At 44.4% G+C, this 26,717-nt stretch overlaps 2 protein-coding genes across 9 annotated transcripts in view; both read left to right on the top strand.

The window, feature by feature from the left end:
• Positions 1-13,432, top strand: part of sema4ab (sema domain, immunoglobulin domain (Ig), transmembrane domain (TM) and short cytoplasmic domain, (semaphorin) 4Ab) — a 126,163-nt gene extending 112,731 nt beyond the window's left edge. For all 3 annotated transcript variants that reach the window (XM_060904560.1, XM_060904562.1, XM_060904561.1), the window contains exons 5-15: positions 429-527; positions 665-770; positions 1,068-1,190; positions 2,808-2,935; positions 3,032-3,213; positions 3,344-3,488; positions 6,246-6,435; positions 6,557-6,672; positions 8,413-8,576; positions 8,746-8,843; positions 9,010-13,432. In XM_060904560.1, the coding sequence (XP_060760543.1) occupies positions 429-527; positions 665-770; positions 1,068-1,190; positions 2,808-2,935; positions 3,032-3,213; positions 3,344-3,488; positions 6,246-6,435; positions 6,557-6,672; positions 8,413-8,576; positions 8,746-8,843; positions 9,010-9,746 (2,088 nt within the window). In that variant the 3' untranslated portion in view covers positions 9,747-13,432. The remainder of the gene's footprint in view (positions 1-428; positions 528-664; positions 771-1,067; positions 1,191-2,807; positions 2,936-3,031; positions 3,214-3,343; positions 3,489-6,245; positions 6,436-6,556; positions 6,673-8,412; positions 8,577-8,745; positions 8,844-9,009) is intronic.
• A 6,363-nt stretch (positions 13,433-19,795) lies between these two features.
• Positions 19,796-26,717, top strand: part of si:dkey-81h8.1 (uncharacterized protein LOC100034657 homolog) — a 36,740-nt gene continuing 29,818 nt past the window's right edge. For 2 of the 6 annotated variants that reach the window (XM_060904559.1, XM_060904554.1), the window contains exon 1: positions 19,796-20,295. The gene's annotated coding sequence lies outside the window, so the exon portion shown is untranslated. The other 4 variants (XM_060904555.1, XM_060904558.1, XM_060904556.1 and 1 more) reach the window with 4 other exon arrangements.

The following is a 26,717-nucleotide window of genomic DNA, read 5'->3' as shown; positions in this document are numbered from 1 at the left end:
GGTCTAAGCACATCTCGAGACGGTGTATCAGCTAACTCCGTGCGAACTGTAACGCTACAACGCGCAAACCGTACGGAATCGAACGCCTCATCCTCAAGTGATTTGCAGGATGTCTTTGGCTCCACTGCAACTTAGTTCCTCATTAATGCAAGAGCGCACCCTAGGGATGTAATGAGTTCATTGGTGAATGATGATAAATTTTGTTATTTTGAAAGTAATTCAGGCTCTCCCAGTTTTCTTTATTTTTTTTTTGTGCGGCATAAGTCTTAAATTTAACCTGCTATGGTCTTAAAAAGGTCTTAAAAAGTCTTAAATTGAACTTGTTCAAGCCTGCAGACACCCTGTTTTCTATCATTGCTAACTAACTAAAGGATGTTATGACATGGGCGTTCGAGTTAAACTGTCTCTCTCTCTCTCTCTCTCTCCAGACGGACTGTCCAAACTTTGTGCGAGTGCTGCAGGTCCTGAACTCCACGCACATGTTCACGTGTGGAACGTTTGCCTTCAGTCCTCGCTGCAGCTACATCGTAAGAGCTCCGTTCACGCTCTCGTTCTCTGTGATCGGCCTGTCTCTCTGAGCAACAGAAGGTTTATTAACACGCCCATGTTGTGCAGTATTTGTAGTATTTAGTAATGATTCATGTTGTTGTTGTTGTGATGTCAGAGGTCGGAGCAGTTCTCTCTGGCCGTGAGTCCCAGTGGGAAACCTGAGGAGGGCCGAGGGCGCTGCCCGTACAACCCCTACCACAAAAACACAGCCATTACTGTGGGTAAGACTCCTCCCTCTCCGTCCTGGGTGAATACAGATGATACGGACACTTTTATTACTACTACTAATTATTATTATTATTATTATTATTATTATAGTAATGACGTAAGATCATTTTGAAATGAAAACGTGAGTGAATTTTGTACTTGTGCTGCTCTTGTGCACCATGTGACTTTGTTTTGACTTCCTTTAGTGCTTCAAGAAGATAGATTTCTCTCTCCATCTCTGTACGCTTTTATCACTTGAGGAATGAGAAACTGCCTCTTACGCAGGGCTGTGTGTGTGTGTGTGTGTTCAGGTGGAGAACTTTACACCGCCACGGTTGCAGACTACAGAGGGAATCGTCCCGTCATCTCTCGCCACCTGAGTGAAGGTGTCCATGTGGATATGAAGCTGGATGATACCCCGGGCTGGCTCGAAGGTTAAAGAATCATAAGTATTATAATTATTCTGTCCACCTTCACTGGATATGAGCAATTGTGCACTCTGATTGGCTACTAGGCTATCAGCTCATATACCGTGAGTAGAGAAAATGGCGGCGCATGTTGCTGAACCAACCGAGGACGAAATAAAAACTACTCGAAAACAAAAACCCCAAAATATATCAAGTATGTAAAAGAAACAAAAATAGCTAAAAGAAATATTTTTCCCCCCAATATCTCCTGTTCCACACTCCAGCCCAGTTGGTGGCAGTAGTGCACCTTTAAGTTGGTTTGCCAACCGACAAAAAAAAACCAACCTGAAGAAGAAGAAAACCCCTAAAAATATCCCTGTGTCCGAAATCGCTCACTCGTTCACAACTTGTTCAGTACTTTCCATGTTATCAGACAATCATAATAACATTATGAGCCTGTCGAGGGAATCTGGGGGAAGCCATGGCCTAATGGTTAGAGAAGCAGCTTTAGGACCAAAAGGTTGCTGGTTCAATTCCCTGGACCAGCAGGAATGGCTAAAGTGCCCTTAAGCAAGGCAACTAATCCCCAACTGCTCCCTAGGTATGTTGTACATTGCTCCGGATTTACTAATGGAATTACTCTATAGAGGACTATATAGTGAGCTCATTGGCAAAATGTAAAAACTCTTTCGGACACTAGTCCGTTGTGCTGGTATTTACGTCATTACTGTCGCACAATTAAAACATGCCAGATCAGTCGGTTGCTGGGTTTCAAAATAATAAATCCATGCGTGTGTTTTTGTGATAAATCCATATTATACTGAGCGCATTTCCCACATTAATCAATACAAAGCACCTGCAGCTTTCACTTCTTTACATCAAGGCTCAACACTTTCTTTCTTCTTTGCCGCTGACTTTTATTAAATCGCATTTCAGACTTTTAATTTGATTTCTTTCAGCGCGACCGCAATGCATGATGGGATATATTGTTTGGTTAGTGACCATCGGTTGTTCACTACTTTCCGTGAAGCATTGTGGGATACTTTGAGTGCACTATATAGGGTATAAATAATCCTCACTAAGGTTTCAGACAGCACTACAAAATGGCGTCCTCACTATAGAGTGAGTAGGGAGCGATTTCGGACATGGCAATTTAAAAAAAAAAATATCAACAAAATATGGGAAAAAAGTCTTTGATGATAAGAACACATCTTTTTTTATTATTTATTTTTTTCAAGAATTTATTATTATTATTATTATTTTATTATTTTTATCACATTTTTCACAAATTGCTCCTGTAATTTCACCGGTTTGTTTACATTCTAAGTGGAAATTATTTTGTCGGACGTTTTGTGTAAAGTTTTTATTTATCGAATTTGCAAAAAATAAAAATGCTCCGTTTCTCAAAATCCAGTGAATGTGGAGAGAATAAAACAGTTATTCCACTTAATCTCGTCGTATATGGATTACAGACAACTCGGTGCTACGCGCCTCGTTGGCTATCAGCTCATGTACGACCCGATTTCGTGGAATAACTTGTGTGTGTTCAAAAATAGTGAATGTTTGCTTTTTAGTGTAATCTGTAGATGTTTGAGAGAGATGCTGAGTTTTATCATTTGTATCCTGATTGTCGTTCTTTCTCAGATCCCACCTTCATCAGCTCCACTTACATCCCAAGCGAGGAGAAGGTTTATTTCTTCTTCAGTGAGATGGGGCGAGAGTACGACTTCATCGACAAGTTCACCGTGTCTCGTGTTGCCCAGGTTTGCACGGTGAGTGAGGCATTTCCTGTGCTTCAGCATGGAGCAAGTATACAATATACTGTATATGTTTGGGATGTGTGGTAATGTGTGTGTGTGTGTCCCCAGAGTGATGTAGGGGGCCAGCGGACTCTGCAGCGACGATGGACCACCTTCACTAAAGCTCAGCTCCTGTGTCAGGCCCAAGGAGAACTGCCCTATAACATCCTGCAGGACATCACCACACTGCGGCCAACAGAGGGCGCCAGCGAGGACGACACGCTCTTCTATGGCATCTTCAGCTCCCAGTGGTGAATAAAGCACCAAACTCACGCTGCGCCAAAGTTTATATATCCCACATCGTATGAGCAGTGGAGCGTCAGTGTTAAACCAGACACGCGGGAAAGTGAGAAGAATTTCTGGTTTGTGTTTTCACCACAGGTCTCTGAACTCCGGTCGCTCGGCGGTGTGCGTGTTCAGTCTCCGAGACATTAAAGCCGTGTTCGCTGGGAACTACAAAGCGCTGGACAGGAACACGCTGAAATGGAGCTCGCGCATGCAGGAGAAGATCGCTAACCCTGGAGAGGCAAGACCACGCTAGTCTACACAATAACCATCAGTGTCTCATATATATACACACACACACCCACACACACACTGGCCAATTTAATAGGAGCTTGTTCTTGATTCTAAGACCCCTGTTCTTGGCTGCAGGAGTGGAACCCAATGTGGTGTTCTGCTGTTGCATGCTGAGATGCTTTTCTGCTCACCACGGTTGTTTTCCTCTGACCTCTCTCATCAACAAGGCGTTTGTTTCCACCCACAGAGCTGTTGCTTGCTCGATGATGTTTTTTGTTTTTCGCACCATACTATCTGTGTAAACTCTAGACGCTGTTGTGTGTGAAAACCCCAGGAGATCAGCGGTTTCTAAAATACTCAAACTGACACCCATACCACCCACAGTGAAAGAGAGTCGATCACAATGTTTTTCCAGAGGTGCCAATCATTACGATTTCGCCGTAATCATTACGATTTTCAAAGTCTCATCTCATTATCTGTAGCCGCTTTATCCTGTTCTACAGGGTCGCAGGCAAGCTGGAGCCTATCCCAGCTGACTATGGGCGAAAGGCGGGGTACACCCTGGACAAGTCGCCAGGTCATCACAGGGCTGACACATATGGCCCTTTTCCACTACCCTTTTTCAGCTCACTTCAGCCCGACACGGCTCACGTTTCGACTACCAAAAACCAGCATGACTCAGCTCGCTTCAGCCCTGCTTAGCCCCTAAAACTCGCACCGTTTTGGAGTAGGGCTGAAGCGAGCCAAGCCGTGCCGAGTGAGGTTGGGGGCGTGAGCAGACACTCCCCTGTGCACTGATTGGTGAGGAGGAGTGTCCTCACATGCCCACACACGCCCCGCGAGCATGCTGGGATATGTAAACACCGCAAACCCGGAAATAGAATAATTACGAATTACGAGAATTTCTGAAGCCTTATGCGCCTCGCCTCATCTATACGCTCTTGCATCTGTTGGCGTTGTCGGTGACAACAAGCCACAGCACCAAGACCAGCAACACTAACGACTCCATGTTTATTGTTTACTATCCGGGTCGTGAGACTACCGCTTAAAAGCTCACTGATGTCACTGTTTGCGCCGCCTAACGACATCACGTGATGTCCACCCACTTTCGCTAACTCCACCCAATGTGTCCACCCACTTCCAGCCAGCACGGTTCAGCGCGGTTGTAGTCGAAATGCAACTCCAACAGCCCCACTCAGCCCGACTCAGCACGGCACGGCTCAGCCGCGTTTGTAGTGGAAAAGCGGCAATAGACACAGACAACCATTCACACTCACATTCACACCTACGGTCAATTTAGAGTCACCAGTTAACCTAACCTGCATGTCTTTGGACTGTGGGGGAAACCGGAGCACCCGGAGGAAACCCACGCGGACACGGAGAGAACATGCAAACTCCGCACAGAAAGGCTCTCGCCGGCCACGGGGCTCGAACCCAGGACCTTCTTGCTGTGAGGCGACAGCGCTAACCACTACACCACCGTGCCGCCGATTTTCAAAGTAAATTCTGCAATTACGATTTTGGCTCTAGTTGTTCCAATATTGAGAGCGTCTTGCATGGGTACATCATAGTTGACCGTTCCGCAGGTGGCGCTTCCGCATTTTTTTTATTTATTTTTTTTCCAGAGTAGTATAATTTATAATTATTGGTCAAAAAACAAATCCACAATAACCACTGACCAATAGGATTCAATCTTGCATGTCTAGCGTGCGTCTGGACGCCATGCTGCTTGTTTATCAAGTCACGGGATTTCTTTTTCAGTTTTAATTTTTGAAGTATAATTATGTCGAGCGAAAAGGATAGTAAACCTAAAGCCGGTAGACCAACAAAAACAGTTAACCAAGAAGCGAGAACACAGACGGGTAAGCTCCGACTCTCATTTGGATATAAGCAGGGGTGAAAGTAAGCCGGTCCGGCGTACCACTAAAAGATTTGGCCGTACCGGAAAGAAAAATATACTGTATCTGATTTTTTTTTAATTAAAAAAAAAATAATTAAGCCGTACGTGCGCTGGTTACAACGCGTGTACGGCTTAACCAGATCTTGTGCTATAACGTGCGCAGCTGGTAATCAAAGTGTTTTAATCTGGTATAATAATTTATTTAAGATCTGGTTCTAATAAATTAGAATTACTTTATCCATACTGATACTACGGTACGTACTTTCATTGGTTACAATTGGTAGGTGTTGAATGTCTTGCAGAACAGTTTTCTACAAGTATATGACCAAGTTTAAAATATGTATTTTTTTCAATTGTAAAGTGATGTTTTTTTGTTTTTTTTTGGGGGGGGACGATGGCTGTATAATGATTTTAGATACAAAAATTGCTGCAGTCATTTGTAATGTGACATGTCAATAATATTGTTGCTATAATTTTTGATACAGAAACATAAAGATGATGCTTCCTACTTTTTTCTAATACATCAAGTTATTAAGCAAATAATGTAATCTGCACTCTCCGTTCGCGGTGGATCATTATGATCTGGGATCACTAAAGGTTGGCACCTCTGTTTTTCCCGTGCTGATGTTCGAATGTTAGTGAACGTTAATGAACTGAAGCTCTTGATTTGTATCTGCGTGATTTTATGCATCAAGGGATTGGCTGATTAGAGAACTGCGTCACACAGCAGGTGGAGATATATATATATATATATATATATATATATATATATATATATATATATATATATATATGGGTGTTTCTAACAAAGTGGCCGGTGAGTTTATACACACTGATGTGTGTGTGCGTGTTCTCTCCATGCAGTGCGGTCTCCATAACGCCTCGGATAGCGCGCTCCGCTTCGTCAAGGAGAACTTCCTGGCAGATAAGAACGTGTCTCCAGCCAATGAAAGGCTGACGTTGGTGTCACCTGACCAGAGCTACAGCAACATCGCGGCTCAGAGAGTGAAGGGAGCTCATGGGAGAGAATACACCGTCCTGTACCTGCTCACAGGTAACACACACACACGCGCACACACACACACGTTCTCCAGGTTCAGCTCAGATACACAGCTAGAAATGGTGTTAAGTCTGAATACAAGCTGAACACACACACGCGTGTCTGCTCTCTGTAGAAAGCGGTGACCTGCACAAAGCCGTGATGTTGGAGGGCGGAGCTCACATCGTCGAGGCGATCCAGGTGTTGAAGCAGCCTCAGCAAGTCAAGAACCTCCTGCTCTCCGTCTCAAAGGTACTGCTGGGTCCTGATCAGGGGTCGAAGGTCAAACACGGCATCTCAGACACGTTACTGCTCATTAAACACTCCCACATTACAACCCCGATTCCAAAAAAGTTGGGACAAAGTACAAATTGTAAATAAAAACGGAATGCAATAATTTACAAATCTCAAAAACTGATATTGTATTCACAATAGAACATAGACAACATATCAAATGTCGAAAGTGAGACATTTTGAAATTTCATGCCAAATATTGGCTCATTTGAAATTTCATGACAGCAACACATCTCAAAAAAGTTGGGACAGGGCCAATAAGAGGCTGGAAAAGTTAAAGGTACAAAAAAGGAACAGCTGGAGGACCAAATTGCAACTCGTTAGGTCAATTGGCAATAGGTCATTAACATGGCTGGGTATAAAAAGAGCATCTTGGAGTGGCAGCGGCTCTCAGAAGTAAAGATGGGAAGAGGATCACCAATCCCCCTAATTCTGCGCCGACAAATAGTGGAGCAATATCAGAAAGGAGTTCGACAGTGTAAAATTGCAAAGAGTTTGAACAGATCATCATCTACAGTGCATAATATCATCAAAAGATTCAGAGAATCTGGAAGAATCTCTGTGCGTAAGGGTCAAGGCCGGAAAACCATACCGGGTACCCGTGATCTTCGGGCCCTTAGACGGCACTGCATCACATACAGGCATGCTTCTGTATTGGAAATCACAAAATGGGCTCAGGAATATTTCCAGAGAACATTATCTGTGAACACAATTCACCGTGCCATCCGCCGTTGGCAGCTAAAACTCTATAGTTCAAAGAAGAAGCCGTATCTAAACACGATCCAGAAGCGCAGACGTCTTCTCTGGGCCAAGGCTCATTTAAAATGGACTGTGGCAAAGTGGAAAACTGTTCTGTGGTCAGACGAATCAAAATTTGAAGTTCTTAATGGAAATCAGGGACGCCGTGTCATTCGGACTAAAGAGGAGAAGGACGACCCAAGTTGTTATCGGCGCTCAGTTCAGAAGCCTGCATCTCTGATGGTACGGGGTTGCATTAGTGCATGTGGCATGGGCAGCTTACACATCTGGAAAGACACCATCAATGCTGAAAGGTATATCCAGGTTCTAGAGCAACATATGCTCCCATCCAGACGGCGTCTCTTTCAGGGAAGACCTTGCATTTTCCAACATGACAATGCCAAACCACATACTGCATCAATTACAGCATCATGGCTGCGTAGAAGAAGGGTCTGGGTACTGAACTGGCCAGCCTGCAGTCCAGATCTTTCACCCATAGAAAACATTTGGCGCATCATAAAACGGAAGATACGACAAAAAAGACCTAAGACAGTTGAGCAACTAGAATCCTACATTAGACAAGAATGGGTTAACATTCCTATCCCTAAACTTGAGCAACTTGTCTCCTCAGTCCCCAGACGTTTACAGACTGTTGTAAAGAGAAAAGGGGATGGCTCACAGTGGGAAACATGGCCTTGTCCCAACTTTTTTGAGATGTGTTGTTGTCATGAAATTTAAAAATCACCTAATTTTTCTCTTTAAATGATACATTTTCTCAGTTTAAACATTTGATGTGTCATCTATGTTCTATTCTGAGTAAAATATGGAATTTTGAAACTTCCACATCATTGCATTCCGTTTTTATTTACAATTTGTACTTTGTCCCAACTTTTTTGGAATCGGGGTTGTACACGGTTTCTGTACAGGTGTGTGTTTGATTGATTTGTGTCCTGCTTTTAGGGCGTGGTGTTGGTGGGCTCCTCCGACGGAGTCGCCTCAGTTCCTGTCTCGAACTGCTCACACTACTGGAGCTGCGCCGAGTGCGTGTTAGCCAGAGATCCTTTCTGTGCCTGGGACTCAACCCAGCGAGTGTGTGCTCCCGTCTCTGCTATCAAAGACCAGGCGTAAGAACAAACTAACTCAAGCAAGCACACAACACACCGTTTCTGCTCATCTGTTGTGTTTTTTTTTTTTTTTTTTTTGTTCCTGAGTGGATGAAGATCTCACGGTGTAACGAGCCGTTCGTTAGAGATGTTCATCGTGTGTGTTGTGTTTCTCGCTGCTTCTCCTCAGTGTTCAGGATGTCGATGAAGGAAACGTGTCGAAAGTGTGCAACACCTTCACTACGATAGTTCCCAGAGGCCGGAAAGTGGTGACCAGTGCTCCCACCAGTGAGTCCGTACGCACATTAAACACACACACTTGTACACTGTGAGGAGCTCACAATAACAGTCCAGATGATTTTATAGCACGTGCTTCAGATAAAACCTGACTAACAGGAAGAACGGCGACGAAATCGATCATGGTGTGATTTAAACGCGTGTTCTGCCCCCACAGGTCAGCTGGTTTTGGTGTTTCTACAAGAAGTAGTGCGTCTTCGCTGCCTGTCGTCGTCGCAGCTTGCGGAGCTGCACTGGAAGCGAGTCGGAGCTGAGATCTTGCCAAGCATCTACTTGCAGGAGGATCGCGGCGACCTTAGCTTCCTGGCCACGCCCACAACGCTGGGCACCTACATGTGTCAGGCCACCGAGAACGGCTTCACCCAGACGCTGGCTGTTTACGAGGTCCGAGAGAAGGTTGACTCCACCCTTCAGTCCTCCTCCTCCACTTCTCCCACCCACAGCCCCGAGACTGGAAGAGACGACGGAGCCACGACTCTATCGAAGATCGAGACGATACCCGTCACTCAAGAGAAGAAACCCGCAACTCCGAAACCAACCGTGAGCACCGAAACCGACCCGAGCCCCACTCACGCTCCTGCTGATGGCTCGACTGACCGGCAGAAGCTGGAGACCGGAGCGTGCTACCTGAAGGAGCTGGTGGCGGTGTCGGTGCTGTTAGTCATGTGTGTTTGTGCGTTGCTATTGGTGACAGCGTACGTTTGGAGGAAGAGCTATCGCAGCCGGACGGCGCCGCATTTACCCTCGACGGAGGGAGGTACAGATCAGGAAAGGGAGGCACTGAGGGGCAGCTCATCTCAACTGGATAAATACAACGAACAGAAATCTCCGAACACCCCAAGCAACGGCGTGTCAAACGGCTCCAACGGCCACCTACCCAACATTCCTATCTGAACGCCAAGCGGGATGCTTCTACCGCCTTGACCGAGCTGATCAGTGCTTGTGGGCGTTTCCCACTCTCTAGCCTTTTACGCTTCCTGCTTCTGAGCCAGTACCGAGCTGCTCCTGTCATGTCCATTAACAGCGTAACAATGCTTTCAGCTCAAGAGCGAAATGTATGTCAGACTCGAGGTGGAATAATCTGAAAAAATGTATAGACTTGTTGACTTCACCTGAAGATCGCGAGTTCAAATCCTGACGATGCCACGGCCATCCGTGGTTCATATTAAAGCTCTCGTTCTAATATGTTAACGTCGCTATAGTAACAATTTGCACAAAGCCTCGTATGGCAGATAATCGCCAAATAATCTAATCCTATGGTAACAAACTTTTTTTTTTTTTTTTTCCCTCAAAATGGTGTTATTTTTAATAACAAAAGCCTATAAACGTTGTTCTGGTGAAGCTTTCTGTAAGGAGACGTTTATTTAACTTGTACGAAAGAAAACGAGTCCGCGTCGGCGCTTTAAGATAAATCTGTCGTTTGAAGTTTTCCGCCATGAGGAAACTCTTCAAGACGGACAAGTTTGTGTTTTTATTGATGATGGAACGACTGTTTATAGCTGCTATAACATAACCGATAACAAACTTTTTTTTGCTGGCGTTCCACAACATTAAAAGTAGCTATAAACGGATAAAAATTGTCTTGAGCCTCATCACAGTACGCACTAGCCGGTTATTTTCCTATAACGCCGCATCCTGTGGTGTCGATTTCTCGTTTTCTTATCGTTTCAGGATCGTTGCGTTTTTGAAAGATTCGCTCCGAACAAACCGTTTAAAGTTTCTTGTCGGTTTTAACGGCTGGGTTTTTGGTGCAGCGGAGGTTGCGGTGGAGCTGCTCGGGAAGTTCCTGCTCCTTTCAGAGCCGTTAGAGGGAAAACGTGCACAAGCGATACTGCACGAAAAACAAACGCGCGTTTTAAAAAAAAAATTCTCACAAAATGCCGCTAGATTCAGGTTCGATCCCAGTCGCACAGGATGAGCAAACAGGCAAGATAAACGCCATTTTAAAATATTTATTTTAAAAAGTTTTTTTTTTTTTTAAGTGGACTTGTTAAGAGGGTTCAGTATTTCACCGCAAAGATCTGAAATCGACATTTCCTTCGAAAGTGACCTGCTCTGTCTTTAAACGATCTTGTAGCACATTTCAGGAGATTTGTTTCGTTGTCCGTGAAACTCGTCGTATTTCAGCGATCACGTTGCTGATTAACGCAGAGCTCGTTTGTACTCGAGTTAACGTGGACTTTGTTATCCTACGCTGTACGAGCACAGCGACGGTCGTTGCGTGAAAAGGAAGGTCATGTGGTACGTACCGAAGACGAGGAGTCAAGGAGCCGCACTTTTTCCTGTGAATATTCTCTACTTTGTACAAACGTGGCACATACGGTACATGCGTCGTTCGAGTTGAAAACGAAATCCGATCTGTAGGTACTGCAGTTGTTTTTTTTTTTTTTTTTTTTTTTTTTTTAAACCAAGTCAATGATAAACCTGTAACTTGGACAAAGTGCTTTATTATTATTATTATTATTATTATTATTTTATGTAAAGAGACTGCAGGTTCCTGTGCTGGATTTTGATTTCTCAGTATTGTTCTTTCCATAAATATCTATCTAAGGCTACGTTCACACTGCAGGCTGAAGTGACTCAAATCCAATCTTTTCGCCCATATGTGACCTGTATCCGATCTTTTATTGACAATATGAACGACACAGATCCGATTTTTTCAAATCCGACCCAGGCCGTTTGGATATGTGGTCCTAATTCCGATTCCTATCCGCTCTTTTCATATGCGACTTCAGTCTGAACCGCCAGGTCGCATTCATCCGACTTGCACGTCATCAACAAGCCACAAACGTCACTATTCTGCGCTGAAGTAGGCGGCGGGTCTCTCAAAAAAAAAAGTTACAACAACATGGTGCATAATCACGGGCGCAGATAGAGGGGGGGACTCGTCCCACCCAGATTTAAATTCACCTCGTTCGGTCCCCCCCACTTATAGGGAGGAAAAAACGTCTATGCTGTCTTTCTTTGCATAAGGCAAACCTCACGGAAAAATCAAAAGACTAATTACCATTCGGTTTATTGAGGTGCACAGCAGTACATACATAGTTGCAACAACTCACATAAAACAAAACAAAGACTGATATTCGGTTGGTTGAGCTGCGCAGACTGCACAGGTTGCGAGCTCGAGCTTGGTTGCTATGGTTACTAACAACAAGTTTGACAGGCATATCGGGGTTGGGGTTGGTTTGCTGGCAGCTTTGTCCCCCCCAGTTTTTTGTCCCCCCCAGTTCAAAAAACGTATCTGCGCCCCTGCGCATGACATCAATGCGAGGGACGCTTCGGGCTGTGAAGGTTCTGAATCTTCTCAATGGAAGGACGCAGAGGTTAGGGAGCTGATTTCCATTTGGGGGGATGCAGCTATTCAAGCTAGATTGGATGAGTCATACCGCAACCGGGCGGTTTTACTTCCGTAAACACTGGCCATGCTCACTGCGTGTGATGTCGTCGTATCCTGCAAGTGCGCATGCGGAACACTTTTAGGTTGCTTTTCGTTCATACTGAGGATCACATACAAGTCGCATATATTTGTTAATGTGAACGACCTCACAAAAAAATCGGATTTCACAAAAAAATCGGAATTGAGCATTAAGCCTTGCAGTGTGAACGTAGCGTAACAGTCATTTTAGCTCCCGTCTCTCGCTATACAGTGATGTATCATTAGTATTGTGATCAAATCTCAGTACATACAACACAACCAGCAGATTTAAATCTTTTTTTTTTTTTTAATTTGCTTTTTTTTTTTTTCCTTTCTCGTCCATGTTGACTAGCGAATAAATATCAAGCTGCTGTTGGTACTTTAGGTGAAAGTAAATCTCGTACGCTGCTCCTCAGTGGTGCGACTGTCGAAACGTCAGGAGGTCACGGAGAGGTGGTTCGTGGTGTAAATATGTGGACTTGAGTTAATCTGCACCTTTTTTTAAAAAATACTTGAGCTGGGAACATGAACGTGTTTATAATAAGGGTACTGTTGAATGTTTTGATGGCTAATTCACCTTGTTTATGATGGGATCACATTGTTTTACTGGTAAAAGTTGAGCAGTTCTTATTGTTCAGTATCTCGTGTGATCACAGCGACAGACGTGTGTTTCAGCATGATGATGATGATGATTTTGTCCACTGTAATGGACTTTAGAGGACAAACTGGCATTTTGAACGAGACGGACTTTATCTCCAGAGCACCAGCACTGCCCGAACACGCCGTCCCCCTGTGCAGCGTGGGATGCGATATGACCCATGGTGACGGTGTGTGATTGTTGTTGTTTGTATATTTTATAATTGATAATCAGCACGTGCTTAGTTCTGTTAGTCGGCGTTTATAACTGACGGGACCAATCCGAACACAGACTGTGATTTGCCAAACTTACTGTTCATGTGAAACTGGAGGCATTTGGACACTTTTTTTTTTTTTTTCTTTTCTTCTTCTTTCCCCCCTTCTGTTTCTCCTTCCAGCTGAAGGAGGGACGGGAAAAATCCACTCACCACTGTTTAAAAGATTTAAAAGACTGTTTACTGATATATATTTTTCTACAAATGTTTCATGTAAAATATATTTTAAATAAACATGTCAATTACAGCTGTCACTTCTTTAAAGGAAAGCGATCTTTCTTTCTGTGATGGATAGATTTATTAAACGTGCGTTTAATGCAGCCAGAGTTCAGACTGAAGTGTGATGCAGTGCTGCACCACACAGCACTTTTATTTTATTTTTTTTTAAATTGGCACACAAGCATCACACCTTTTTAGACTAGTGCATGTGACACACACGCCATGCCACGCCTCTCCCATTAATGGTCCTGACACACACAAAGGCCACACCTTCTCTTTTAATGGTCCTGACACACACAGGCCACGCCTCTCCCATTAATGGTCCTGACACACACAGGCCACGCCTCTCCCATTAATGGTCCTGACACACACAGGCCACGCCTCTCCCATTAATGGTCCTGACACACACAAAGGCCACACCTCCTTTTTCTGGGATGGACACACACATACAAAGGCCATGCCTCCTCCTTTAACAGACTGACACACAAAGACCATACCTCCTCCTTTAATGAGCCTGACACTCACACAAAGGCCACGCCTCCTCCTTTAATAGGACTGACACATGCACAAAGGCCACGTCTCCTCCTTTAATAGGATTGACACATGCACAAAGGCCACGCCTCCTCCTTTAATAGGACTGGCACTCATACAAAGGCCACACCTCTTTCTTTAATGGGACTGACACAGGCCATGCCTTCTTCCTTCTGAGACTGACACCCACACAGGCCACGCCTCCTTCCTTCTGGGATTGACACAGGCCATGCCTCCTTCCTTCTGGGCCTGACACACACAGGCCACACCTCCTTCCTTCTGGGATTGACACACAGGCCATGCCTCCTTCCTAATGGGATTGACACACAGGCCATGCCTCCTTCCTTCTGGGCCTGACACACACAGGCCACACCTCCTTCCTTCTGGGATTGACACACAGGCCATGCCTCCTTCCTTCTGGGATTGACACACAGGCCATGCCTCCTTCCTTCTGGGATTGACACACAGGCCATGCCTCCTTCCTTCTGGGATTGACACACACACAGGCCACGCCTCCTTCCTTCTGGGATTGACACACACACACACAGGCCACGCCTCCTTCCTTCTGGGCCTGACACACACACCTTCTGGGCCTGACACACACACACACACAGGCCACGCCTCCTTCCCTCTGGGCCTGACACACACACACACAGGCCGCCACGCCTCCTTTACTGGGACTGAAGCATCAAGAGGATGTAGAGGGAAAGAAACCAACTTGAGCGCATTTGACACTTTCTGAGTCCCAGCAGGGGGAAAAATGTACAATCCTGTTTGTGCTGAGTTATAAATCAGTGTGTGTAAATGTTGCTGGATTGTAGTCTGAGCGTTTTATACCGTAAATCCTCTAATATAGGCCGGGGCCTTTATTTCACTCAAGTGCATCTTGGTCCAGGCCATTATTGGAAGGAGGCCAGAATTCGAGGCAGGCCTCTATTTCTATTTGAGCAAAACAGACTACCAGTGGAATGAATAAAAACGAGATTTTGTGTCTATATGAACCTATAAAATAGGTTCATTTATTGAAAAAGTACAGTTACCATAACGGTATACAGAACATTATCAACAAATACCGGTAATTCAGACATCCTTTCCAGCAGGGTTGAACTGTAAGGTACACACTAGCGGTGTAATCCCCCCCCCCCCCAAAAAAAACGCTTGCGTGCTGCAGTTTCTATGAAGAGTCGATCTATAGGCTTATACACAAAACAACGATAGAATTTTAACTTGAAATTGAACAATAGCCTTCCATGAACACCTTGCTGACAAATGAGCCATCAGATAGCTTTACTAATGAGCCCCGAGTCAGCCCGCTATCACTGACATCACATTTATCAGACATAGGGAAACTTCAACCAGATGCCTTAAAATGTGCACCGGACTCTGTAAAGCTCAATGTCCTACAGAACCGCTTCAAACCAGACAGAGGGTGGGTGGCTCCTTCTGATCGTAAGGGACATGGGGAGATGGAGGTGGTCTTACAGTGGCGTAGGCGCATAAGGGCAACAGTGGGCCGGTGCCACTATGATTGACGGCTGGCCCACCCTATCGGAGGTGTCCAACTTGATTGACAGCTGGCTCGCCCACCATAGAGGAGGTGTTTTTAACGTGAAATTCAATGAACAGCAGGATAACAGTAATGTAACACGAAACAAAACACTTTGAATTAAGTATAATGTTACAACTATTTACAGAAATTATATTTTTGTCAGTGTTTTTTTTTCTCTATAATCATTTTGATTGGCTAATGCCCGCGTTTTTGATAAGCGGCAAGAAGCAAACATCCGTTGCTATGCCAAAAACCGGAAGTCATCGCTGACCTAGAATGCTAGTTTAGCTGCGCTAACTTAAACAGAAAATGTCTAAACAGACATCGCTGTCCTCTTTCTTTAATAAGCCAAAAAGATCGAAATCAGAAGAAACAGATGTGGACAATGATGATGCCGTTACAAAACAATAGCGAATAAAGACCCGTTGTCTATAATGTAGGTTTTTTTTTTTTTAAAGTAAGCAAAATAGGGGGGTGAAAGGGTAGGGTTCTCAACTGTCCCTTAGGCAGCTGGGCCATAGAAGGTGCACGCTGCACACTACACGCGTGTAAAGAAAAGTGGACAAACGTAGCATGACTTGCTCTGGGCCATAGAACGGCGTTCACGTTGCACGCTGCACACTTCACGCGTGAAGCGAGAAATGAACATGCACACTTTTTTCTAGGCGTGAAGATGGAAATTCCAGTCAATGCATGCGGTCACCGCCGCGCCAGCCAGTCAGAACGGGTCTAGGGAGATAACTCTATGCTTTCAGGGGAAAACTTCAGAAAAAATATAATTGAATGGTATAATTGAAAAATAGTTCTTCATCGGGATTGTCAAGCAGATAATAGAATGTTCGGTGAAATTCACCACGGGTTTCTCTCAGAAGGAAGTGTTCTCGGCTCCAAATTCTGTTCCTTTTTCTCTTCCTCTGTCTCAGTAAAAGCAGAATGAGGCAATCGTCGTCATCCGAAGAGTCCGTATTGTTGGTTACTCGGTCAAAGTAGAACAGACGCAACACGTGAACATCCAAGCATGAAGTTTAATGGCCCAGGGTCCGGTTCTTCACGTGAACGTGTAGCGTGCAGCATGAACCTTCTATGGCCCAGCTGCCTTACAGTACGGAATCGTCCTGTATTTCAAAACAAAAGATCTGACCTGCTCTGAGCTGAAACTTGACACAATTCTTAATCTTGCCATTAATCAGAGGGCTGTGAATCAGATGGGATTTGCTAATATATTCACCCTAAAATTGGTTAGAATGCAGGAAATTGCATCTAAGAAATACAATTTTTTCTGGGGGAGGACCCCCAGACCCCCCGCTTACAATGGGGTCCACTCTAGAAGTCCACAGTATTACAAATTTCTGCCTACGCCCCTGTGTTCTTATATGAAATTCACTGGATGTATATGGCTAGTTTCAAACTCAGAGGTAGATGAAGGCAATTCCCTCAAAGGAACTGAGCAGCATCCGGCTGCAGCGCACTGCTGCTCGGTTGCGGAGGAGTGGAAGCTGCCGGTGCCGTGTTACTAGCGGAGAGGACTGGCAAGCAGATGACACCCCTGGATCACTGCTTTTGGACTTTTTCGTAAAAGTCTGAAACAAGCTCGTTTGTTTCAGGGTTCGTTTACTCATTTTTGACTCGCTTCTCAATAAATTCTCGCACAAGCTCTGACTGCTGACGATTGTCTGTCTCTGTTTCTCAAAACTGGAGAGAATCTCAGACCCCGTCCACACGTAGCCGGGTATCTGCTAAATCGAAGATATTTTTCTACGTTTTGGCCTGTCATCCACATGAAAACACATCAAAAACGAATATTTTAAAAAACTCCTGGCAAAGTGAAGATTTTTGAAAACTCCGTGTCGTGTAGACAGAGATAACCGGAGTTTTGCGTTTTAGAACGTCACAATCTGCGCCAAAAAAATGACAACAAATCTGCCCTGACGTCAAACGTGCGACCTTTGTTTACTGCAGAAGCCAGATTAAGCATGGACTTAAGCTAGCCGCACACCACGGCGATCCACGCGGTACCGAACCGACCCATTTCAGAGCCGACTCCCGACTGTTGACGAGTGCAGTCGCGATTGAAGCGACACGTGACAACTTAATAGCTTTGTGATTGGCTATTGGATATAGTTACTGTTAAATCCAACACTTGAAGATGCTACAGGCTGAATTACAAATGACACAACACGGAATATGTAGCGCACTATCTAGGCTGCATGAGCTATTATTTCCAACCTTAAATAGTGCACTTATATAGGGGAGTTAAAGCGATTTGGAATTCAGCCACACAACTTGAGCAGAGTGGCTTTCCAGCCCACTGTGTGTCTATGGATAAAGCTTCAGTCTATGGAATTACAGTATATACCTGCATTAGGTGCTACCAACACGTATTTCTCGCGCTAGAAATTGTGTTTAATGATGTCACGTGTTATATGCGAAAGATATGATTGGCTATTGCTAGCGACTCTCGCCGATCAGTCTGGCTCCCGATTAGTTTTTCGAATCGGCTGTGAGATGAGTCGGTACCATCGAAAACTAGTCTTTACGCCTGACTCGCGACTTCAGTTGGCTCGGTACGCTGAAAATCGGCGTAGTGTGCGGCTAGCTAAAGAGTAATGGATCGGAGTAGTGCCTTGAAAGCGTTAATTATTGTGCAGGTGCTATTTACATGTTTAATTTTAGAAGCCCAACTACTGCTCCAAGAGCACAGGCGATGTGATTAGGGGGTAGGATTTGGGGAAATAATGCCATCTACAGGTTTGGAATGCTTATGAATGTGATTGAAAACGCAGATGTTCGGTTATGTGTGGAAGGGATTTTTTTCGAAGACGAGGTGGTGTGGATAAAACATTTTTATAAACGGGGGGAATGTTCGGTTTTAAAAATACCCGGCTACGTGTGTACATGGCATCAGATTTGATTTGATTTTGATTTGATTTTATTTGGCAATATAAATATATATGATAAAAACATACATGTACATATCGCCGAGGATGACACAAAAAGCATTAAAATACACTTATTTCCATTGTGGTCCTCAAGATGACAAGATGGTTGTGGCAAACTTGGCACGTAAAAATAATAAATTTGACAACGTAAATATTTAAATTATAAACATACTATGATTAAACTAATTTATCACTAGAAACAAAAATTATATTTAAAAAAACATAATTAAAATTAACATAGTAGATACTCGTAAAATAATAAGTATTTAACCATTGTAAAAAAAAATACTGTACAATTTTGACACCTAATACATACATAACTAATAATAACTAAAATCGTTATTTTCTTCATTCATTATTTTAGCCATTAGGTGTTCCTTTACACATTTTTTGAAAGTAAACTTTGAATCTATTTGTCTTACTTCGATTGGCAATCCATTCCAGCATTTAACACCACAAAATAAAAAAGAATTCTTTCCAAACCCATTCACCCTAGGGACAAAAAAAAGCTGATTGACTCTGTCTTGTATTATGTGTTTGTGCTGCACTATGAAATTGACCTTTCAGGTATGAAGGAGCATTTCCACGCTTAATGTTAAACATGTGATTTAGTTGGAGTTGCTCAACTCTATACTGTACAGGCAGCAAACCAACTTTGGAGAACTCTGCTACACCAATGTGTGCTCTGGGAGAGAGGTCTAATATGAACCTTATCGCCTTATTTTGGGCAACTTGTAACCTTAACTTGCTCTTCTTAGTCAGGCCATTGTACCAAGAAGAGCAAGCATAGTCAAAATGACACTGGACCAAGGCAGATACAATTAGCTTCCTGGTTTTCAGATTAAAATTTCGACAGTTCCGGTATAAAATTTTTATTTTGGCGGAAGTCTTTGAGATCACTCTCTTCGCAATTAATTCGCCAGAGAGAGATTGATCCAGATTTACACCAAGATATGTAACTGACTGCCTTGGTCCAATGTCAGTCCCACCACAAGAAACATGTATACTGTCACATTTGGCTAATTTTCTTTTGGACCCGAAAAGTATTGATTCTGTTTTACCGAGGTGTAAGGATAATTTATTGTCAACCAACCAGTTATCAGTGGTGCAAGAAAAGTATATCTGCATTGACCAATGAGCTTTCTTGGTCACGCACACCCCGCCCACTCCTGAAGCACACAAATGCGCCGGCACACACACGTCTCTCTCTCTCTCTCTCTCTCTCTCTCTTTCTCAAATTATGTTGCATTGCCAAAGCATTCAGGTAACAATTATAATTTAAAAAAATATATATCTCTCTCCCCAAGGTACGCCTAGTGCGTACGGCCATACGCCTGGCGGCGCCACTGATCACAATTGTCTTTCAGATCGGATCGATTGTGTAAGGCCACTATGATCTCAGAAACATCGTTGGTTATAGCCCCGGCCTGTATTAGAGTCCGGCCATTATTTACCTCCTCCGACAGCGAGACCGGCCAATATTAGAGTCCCGGCCAGTAATGGAATACAGGCCAGTATTAGAGGATTTACTGTAATCCCATAATAAAGTATTCGTAATGAGGACCATCTGGGCTTTTTACAGCCACTAGGTGGCGATGAGCTGCTCTTTCTCCAGCTGAACAACCAGAACACTGATGGGCTCCCACTGCTCCTTCTGTCCTGGATGTTCTGTAGAACAGTGAGGAAGTTTATATGAAGGTTTTTTGTTTTAATCCCTGTGTATCTGAGGTTGTACGTGTGTGTGATCGGACTGTTGGATAGCAGAGGTGCTGCTGGTGTGCAGGGGACTGGATCCTATGTGCGGGTGGTGCGCTCGCTCTCTCTCTCTCTCTCTCTCTCTCTCTCTCTCTCTCCATTATTCTGCTCCAGCTCTCTGCAGGTAGGCTGCTAAATTTAGTTCTCATGTCGTCCTAGAAAACTCAGTTTAATTGCTTTTAACGCACTTGTGTGTCGTTTTGCACATTAACCCCAGAGCAGGATGCCGACGGGTTTGGGTTCGGAAGCGAAAATGATTATTATTGCAAGGCTCGGGCACGCGCTGGGACTAAAACCTGCATGCTGCTGCGGTTTATTCTCTTTATGGGAGTGAGGGATTTATCTGTCCAGGTGCGTTTGCAGCGGGAGAGAAATCTGACTTTCCGCATCCCCTGATTGCGCATGCGCTTATTTATTCCTGTATGTATTTATTTGCGCATGCAGTAACTGAAGGGGTTTGTGTCTGTGATCCTGCTGCGCTTTGTGTCTGTGATCCTGCTGCGGTTTGTGTCTGTGATCCTGCTGCGCTTTGTGTCTGTGATCCTGCTGCGCTTTGTGTCTGTGATCCTGCTGCGGTTTGTGTCTGTGATCCTGCTGCGGTTTGTGTCTGTGATCCTGCTACGGTTTGTGTCTGTGATCCTGCTGCGCTTTGTCTGTGAGTGCACTGATGCTCATCCTGAGTGCTGCACTGCTCAGTCCTGCTGGGAAAAAGCCCTGAGTCATGGAAGTTCTCCGAGTACCGCAGTGCATCCTCCTCTTCATCCTCATCCTCACCCCTCCCCCTCTTCATCCTCAATGCGGGACTGAGCAGGACGCCATGACAGCGCGCACTGGATCGCAGCCCTCCTGCATCTTTCCTGCGCTCCCTCCACAGATAAAGCAGAGATCATGTGAGAGAGGAGCAGATCTCAGGACCTCCCGCTCTGGCCATAGCGCGTTATAACGTCTGCATTTTCCAATCAGTTACTGATTTACCAGCTGCACCGCGAGCCGAAAGATGAAGTCTGTAATAACGGTGTAATTACCAGTTAGAATAAGAACAGACTTGTCATTTATACAGCCTTGTTGAGTTTTTTCCCCCAAAACCGACTTCATATCTTTTGTCCTCGAGCTTCTACGTGGTTACGTAGAGTGGGCGTGTCCTTGAGTTTGTATGGGAAAATGAGAGGGCGTGTCCTTGAGTTTATATGGGAAAATGAGAGGGCGTGCCCTTGAGTTTGTATGGGAAAATGAGTGGGCGTGCCCTTGAGTTTGTATGGAGAAACGAGAGTGGGCGTGTCCTTGAGTTTGTATGGAGAAATGAGTGGGCGTGTCCGTGAGTTTGTATGGAGAAACGAGTGGGCGTGTCCGTGAGTTTGTATGGAGAAATGAGTGGGCGTGTCCTTAAGTTTGTATGGGGAAACGAGTGGGCGTGTCCTTGAGTTTGTATGGGAAAATGAGAGGGCGTGTCCTTGAGTTTATATGGGAAAATGAGAGGGCGTGCCCTTGAATTTGTATGGGGAAATGAGTGGGCGTGCCCTTGAGTTTGTATGGAGAAACGAGAGTGGGCGTGTCCTTGAGTTTGTATGGAGAAATGAGTGGGCGTGTCCGTGAGTTTGTATGGAGAAACGAGTGGGCGTGTCCGTGAGTTTGTATGGAGAAATGAGTGGGCGTGTCCTTAAGTTTGTATGGGGAAACGAGTGGGCGTGTCCTTGAGTTTGTATGGGAAAATGAGAGGGCGTGCCCTTGAGTTTGGATGGGGAAATGAGTGGGCGTGCCCTTGAGTTTGTATGGGGAAACAAGAGTGGGCGTGCCCTTGAGTTTGTATGGAGAAACGAGAGTGGGCGTGTCCATGAGTTTGTATAGGAAAACGAGTGGGCGTGTCCTTGAGTTTGTATGGGAAAACGAGTGGGCATGTCCTTGAGTTTGTATGGGAAAATGAGAGGGCGTGCCCTTGAGTTTGTATGGGAAAATGAGAGGGCGTGTCCTTGAGTTTGTATGGGAAAATGAGAGGGCGTGCCCTTGAGTTTGTATGGGAAAATGAGAGGGCGTGCCCTTGAGTTTGTATGGGAAAATGAGAGGGCGTGCCCTTGAGTTTGTATGGGAAAATGAGAGGGCGTGCCCTTGAGTTTGTATGGGGAAATGAGTGGGCGTGCCCTTGAGTTTGTATGGAGAAACGAGAGTGGGCGTATCCGTGAGTTTGTATGGGGAAACGAGTGGGCGTGTCCTTGAGTTTGTATGGAGAAACGAGTGGGCGTGTCCGTGAGTTTGTATGGGAAAACGAGAGTGGGCGTGTCCTTAAGTTTGTGTGGGGAAACAAGTGGGCGTGTCCTTGAGTTTGTATGGGAAAATGAGTGGGCGTGTCCTTGAGTTTGTATGGGAAAATGAGAGGGCGTGCCCTTGAGTTTGGGTGGGGAAATGAGTGGGCGTGCCCTTGAGTTTGTATGGGGAAACAAGAGTGGGCGTGCCCTTGAGTTTGTATGGAGAAACGAGAGTGGGCGTGTCCATGAGTTTGTATAGGAAAATGAGTGGGCGTGTCCTTGAGTTTGTATGGGAAAACAAGTGGGCATGTCCTTGAGTTTGTATGGGAAAATGAGAGGGCGTGTCCTTGAGTTTGTATGGGAAAATGAGAGGGCGTGCCCTTGAGTTTGTATGGGAAAAGGGGAGTGGGCGTGCCCTTGAGTTTGGATGGGGAAACGAGAGTGGGCATGCCGTTGAGTTTGTATGGGGAAATGAGTGGCCGTGTCCTTGAGTTCTTTTGTGAAAATGAGCATGGGTGTGTCCATGAATTCACATATGAAAATGAGTGGGCATGTCCGTGAATTCGTATATGAAAATGAGCATGGGCGTGTCCTTGAGTTAGTATGGGAATATGAGCGTGGGTGTGTCCTTCAGTTCGTATGTGAAAATTAGAGTGGACGTGTCGAGTTTGTATGTGAAAACGAGTGGGCATGTCCTTTAGTTTGTATGGGAAAATGAGTGGGCGTGTCCTTGAGTTATTTTGTGAAAATGAGTGTGGGCGTGTTCATGAATTCGTATACGGGTCCGTCTCAGAAACTGGTCTCTCATTTGGGACATTATGGTCAAAAAATAAATGTTCTAATTTTACTATTTTTTTGCATTTATCTAACACTCAATGTTTCTTTTGTCATGTTTAATAAGAATAAAGATAGCATCTTGCTTTATTTGGCCTCCATTGTGGAACATTTTTTTGATTGCAATTCAAATGCTTTTGTAAAATTGATTTCCATATAAAATAACTCCATCATGAAGAATTAAAGCCCCTCCTTCACAGACGAGTGAAAATATTGAATAAATTTCCTCTTTTTGATTGCTTGGGTTAAAAATGCCAAGTTATGATGACTGAATTGATTATTCACTTAAATATGAGTAATATGATTCATTTTGAGTATTTGATGTGGCGAAACAGGACACAATGGAAAAATCAAGAACACACCGGAAAGATGAGAATAACGGCGCTGGTAAAAGAACAGCGACTGTACCGGCTGAAGGTCGCGCGGGTCTCTGCTGCGGCGCGCGAGCAACGGGACATCACTACCGCACTGGACGCAGCGCGAGGCGGGGCAAAATGACTGGCCATAGACTCTATCAAAAGTTCGATCTAAATTGACCATAGTTGCAAAATATTGGCCAAAAATACGCAAACACTACGAAATATGAAAGTAAGATGAAAAAGAAACATTTTATTGCCTTATACTGCAAGACTAAAACAAAATAAAACTGTCAAAACTCACCTTTTCAGCGATAACGTCTGAACAAATCACCCGCGTAACAGAAAGACCGCAAATGGAAGCACGATCAACTTCTAACTGTTGGAGTGGAAAATTCCATTCTACACATGCAAATTGTTAATGTGTGTCCTTCCCCGCACACAAATAACACGCTACGGTAAAAAAATAGACCACAACTCATTTTATAGCTCAGAAATTCATACAAGACCAGCTACCATCGTAACATATTCTGGAAGAAACATATTCTATACCGAACTTTCAGCTTTCGTTTTAAACAAAATCGCAGATTTATAACTAAATGTTTATACGGCGTAGTGATTTTAAGTTCCTACTTTTGGTGAGGTAGTGACCTTGACCCTGAGGCTTTCCGTTTAGATCAAAACACACGATCGTATTGGTTTTGCGGAAAATGGAGTTACAACGGTGATCAAATATTTTGCATGATGTTTTATTACGGTTATGATTATTCTGTGAGCACACCAATCCTTAGGTGGATAAAGTTACAGCTTAAAATACAATTAGTGATGTAGGTATCATGCCGCCATCTTGTGTCAGAACTACAATTCCCAGGCAACTTCCGCGTGACCTACGTCACGCGTGGGCGGGATCATCTACGTCAGTCCGCCATGCGCGTATAAGTCCAGGCGGAAGCTCTGCCATTTTGTCTCTCGCGTCTGGCTTTCAAGAAGTCTAGGCTCATAAAGAGATGCTCTCCATCAAAAAGACGTCTTCTTTCTTGCAAGATCCATCACTCAGCGCGATTTTCTTTCTTACCCTTGGCAAAGGTAAACTCTAGAGTCGCGCGATCTTTAAACTCAACCTGAGTTACAACCGGTTTACTTGCATTAGAAGTGACGTCACGACTGCAGCCCAGGCAGTTAAAAGTTAAGAAGCGATTGAATCCTTTTTAACTCAAAAGCGCTGTGCATCTTATTCTGATCAGAGACTTTTCCTCACGAACGCTGAGGTTCGGACCAAGAATCCTCTGCTTTCCACGGGAACCACCCAAGTGCTCCGCTGGACCCGAAAGTTTTCTACGCCTCCATCTCGAGCGGCTCACGTGCTCCCACGGCGAGGCCTGAAACTACACTGGCGAATAGTTCTTCATATCTTGCTAAAGGCAGGATTAAGATTTGGGCATAATTAGGATAGTCTTAGGAATTTGCTTTTATTGAAATAGTGTGAATTTAAACCCAGGTTTATCTGTTACACTGTTAGACACGCAGCGTGTTGATTTATTTTGTTCTATGTTCTCTCAATTGTTTTTAATAGATAGGCTGTGCATGCTTTTCTTTACTACTAACATATAGTTCTCTTATTATACATCTTGACCTCAAGATTTCAGTGGATTCAGTATGGTTATGAGCTAGTGCAGGGGTGGCCAACCAGTTGGAGACCAAGAGCCACATTTTTTACTGTATTACCGCAAAGAGCCACATCATACACATGGGCACACGAACATCACCCATCCCTTCCTCTCTCTCTCTCTCTCTCTCTCTCTCTCTCTCTCTCACACACACACACCTCTGCTCAGCCAGATTAATAGTAAATGTCACACGCCAACATGAGAGAAATTTACTCCTTCAGTCAGTACTAATACCACAGGCCAGTCATTTACAGCAATCAATATTGTGTGCACTTACTATGCATGTTGCTTAGTGGGACTTCTGACATTCCTTGCCTTGAACAATCCTCTTCAAATCTGGCTTGTATTCCGTCGTTGCCACTCGAAGCAGTTCTTTCACATGGGTTTCAGTCAGAACAGAACGATGCTTTGACTTCACGTGTTTCATGGTAGAGAACACGGACTCGCAGACATATGTTGACCCAAACATTGACAGTATCTTAAGCGCAGCCCGTTTCACATTCGGGTATTTTTCCAATGGCACACTTTTCCAAAACTCAATGGTGCCTTCCCTCAAAACAGGTTTCAGTTGGTCTTCCTCACGAAGATCGATCATCTCCAACTCAGCCGCAGCCTCATCTGTGACTAGCGGGGCTTTCAAACAGTCCATCTCTGCATTGAATGGGTCGACGAGGAACGTAACCTGTGGCCTTTTCAGTTGTATATCACGGAACCAGGTTACAAAGCTTTCGTGCAGGTTTTCAATTAGTGTTGCATATCTAGCTCCTTGCTTATTCAGGGAGGCAGGAAGCTTTGAAATGAGCTAATGACAACTGACACATAAGGCAGAATGGCTTGCCATTATGTTCAACAAAAAAGTATAAACTCTCCCACTGTGTTAAAAATGTCCTATGTTCGTCTTCATATTTTCGTTTTGCTGTGCATTTTTTCATTGCCATTTTGAGAGGCTACTTGACAAGATACACCTTGCCCAAAAACTTAGCGATTATCTCACGCACATGCGCATTTGACATGACCTGAAAATACCATAATATACCCAAGCAAAGCGAAGATGCATTTGACGAAAATACCATACTGAACTCAAGCAAAGCGCACACGCACATAAAAAAAAATAAAAAAAACCCACAAACTTCGATATGAACGTAAGAGCCGCATGACACCGGGCAAAGAGCCGCATGCGGCTCGCGAGCCGCGGGTTGGCCACCCAAGAGCTAGTGGGTTAGCTACAGCTTCCCTTTTGTCTGCTTAGCAACACAAAGCTAATCAAGGCCTACCATGTGCTCAGCAGGCCATCAGGCCTGATAAACCACACCTCAGCTAGAAATCCACAAGCTAGCTTTTAGTTAGCTACAGCTAATACCCTTGTCTTTAGCAACACGTGCTCAGTAGGCCTCACCAGGCCTAACAAACACACTTTAGCTAGGCCATAGGGCCTTTCACAAACACATA

This window comes from Neoarius graeffei, chromosome 22 (genome assembly GCF_027579695.1).
Source record: "Neoarius graeffei isolate fNeoGra1 chromosome 22, fNeoGra1.pri, whole genome shotgun sequence".
NCBI lineage: Eukaryota > Metazoa > Chordata > Actinopteri > Siluriformes > Ariidae > Neoarius > Neoarius graeffei.
Note: the sequence above shows the minus strand (reverse complement) of the source record. Positions and strands in the feature narration are given on the sequence as shown.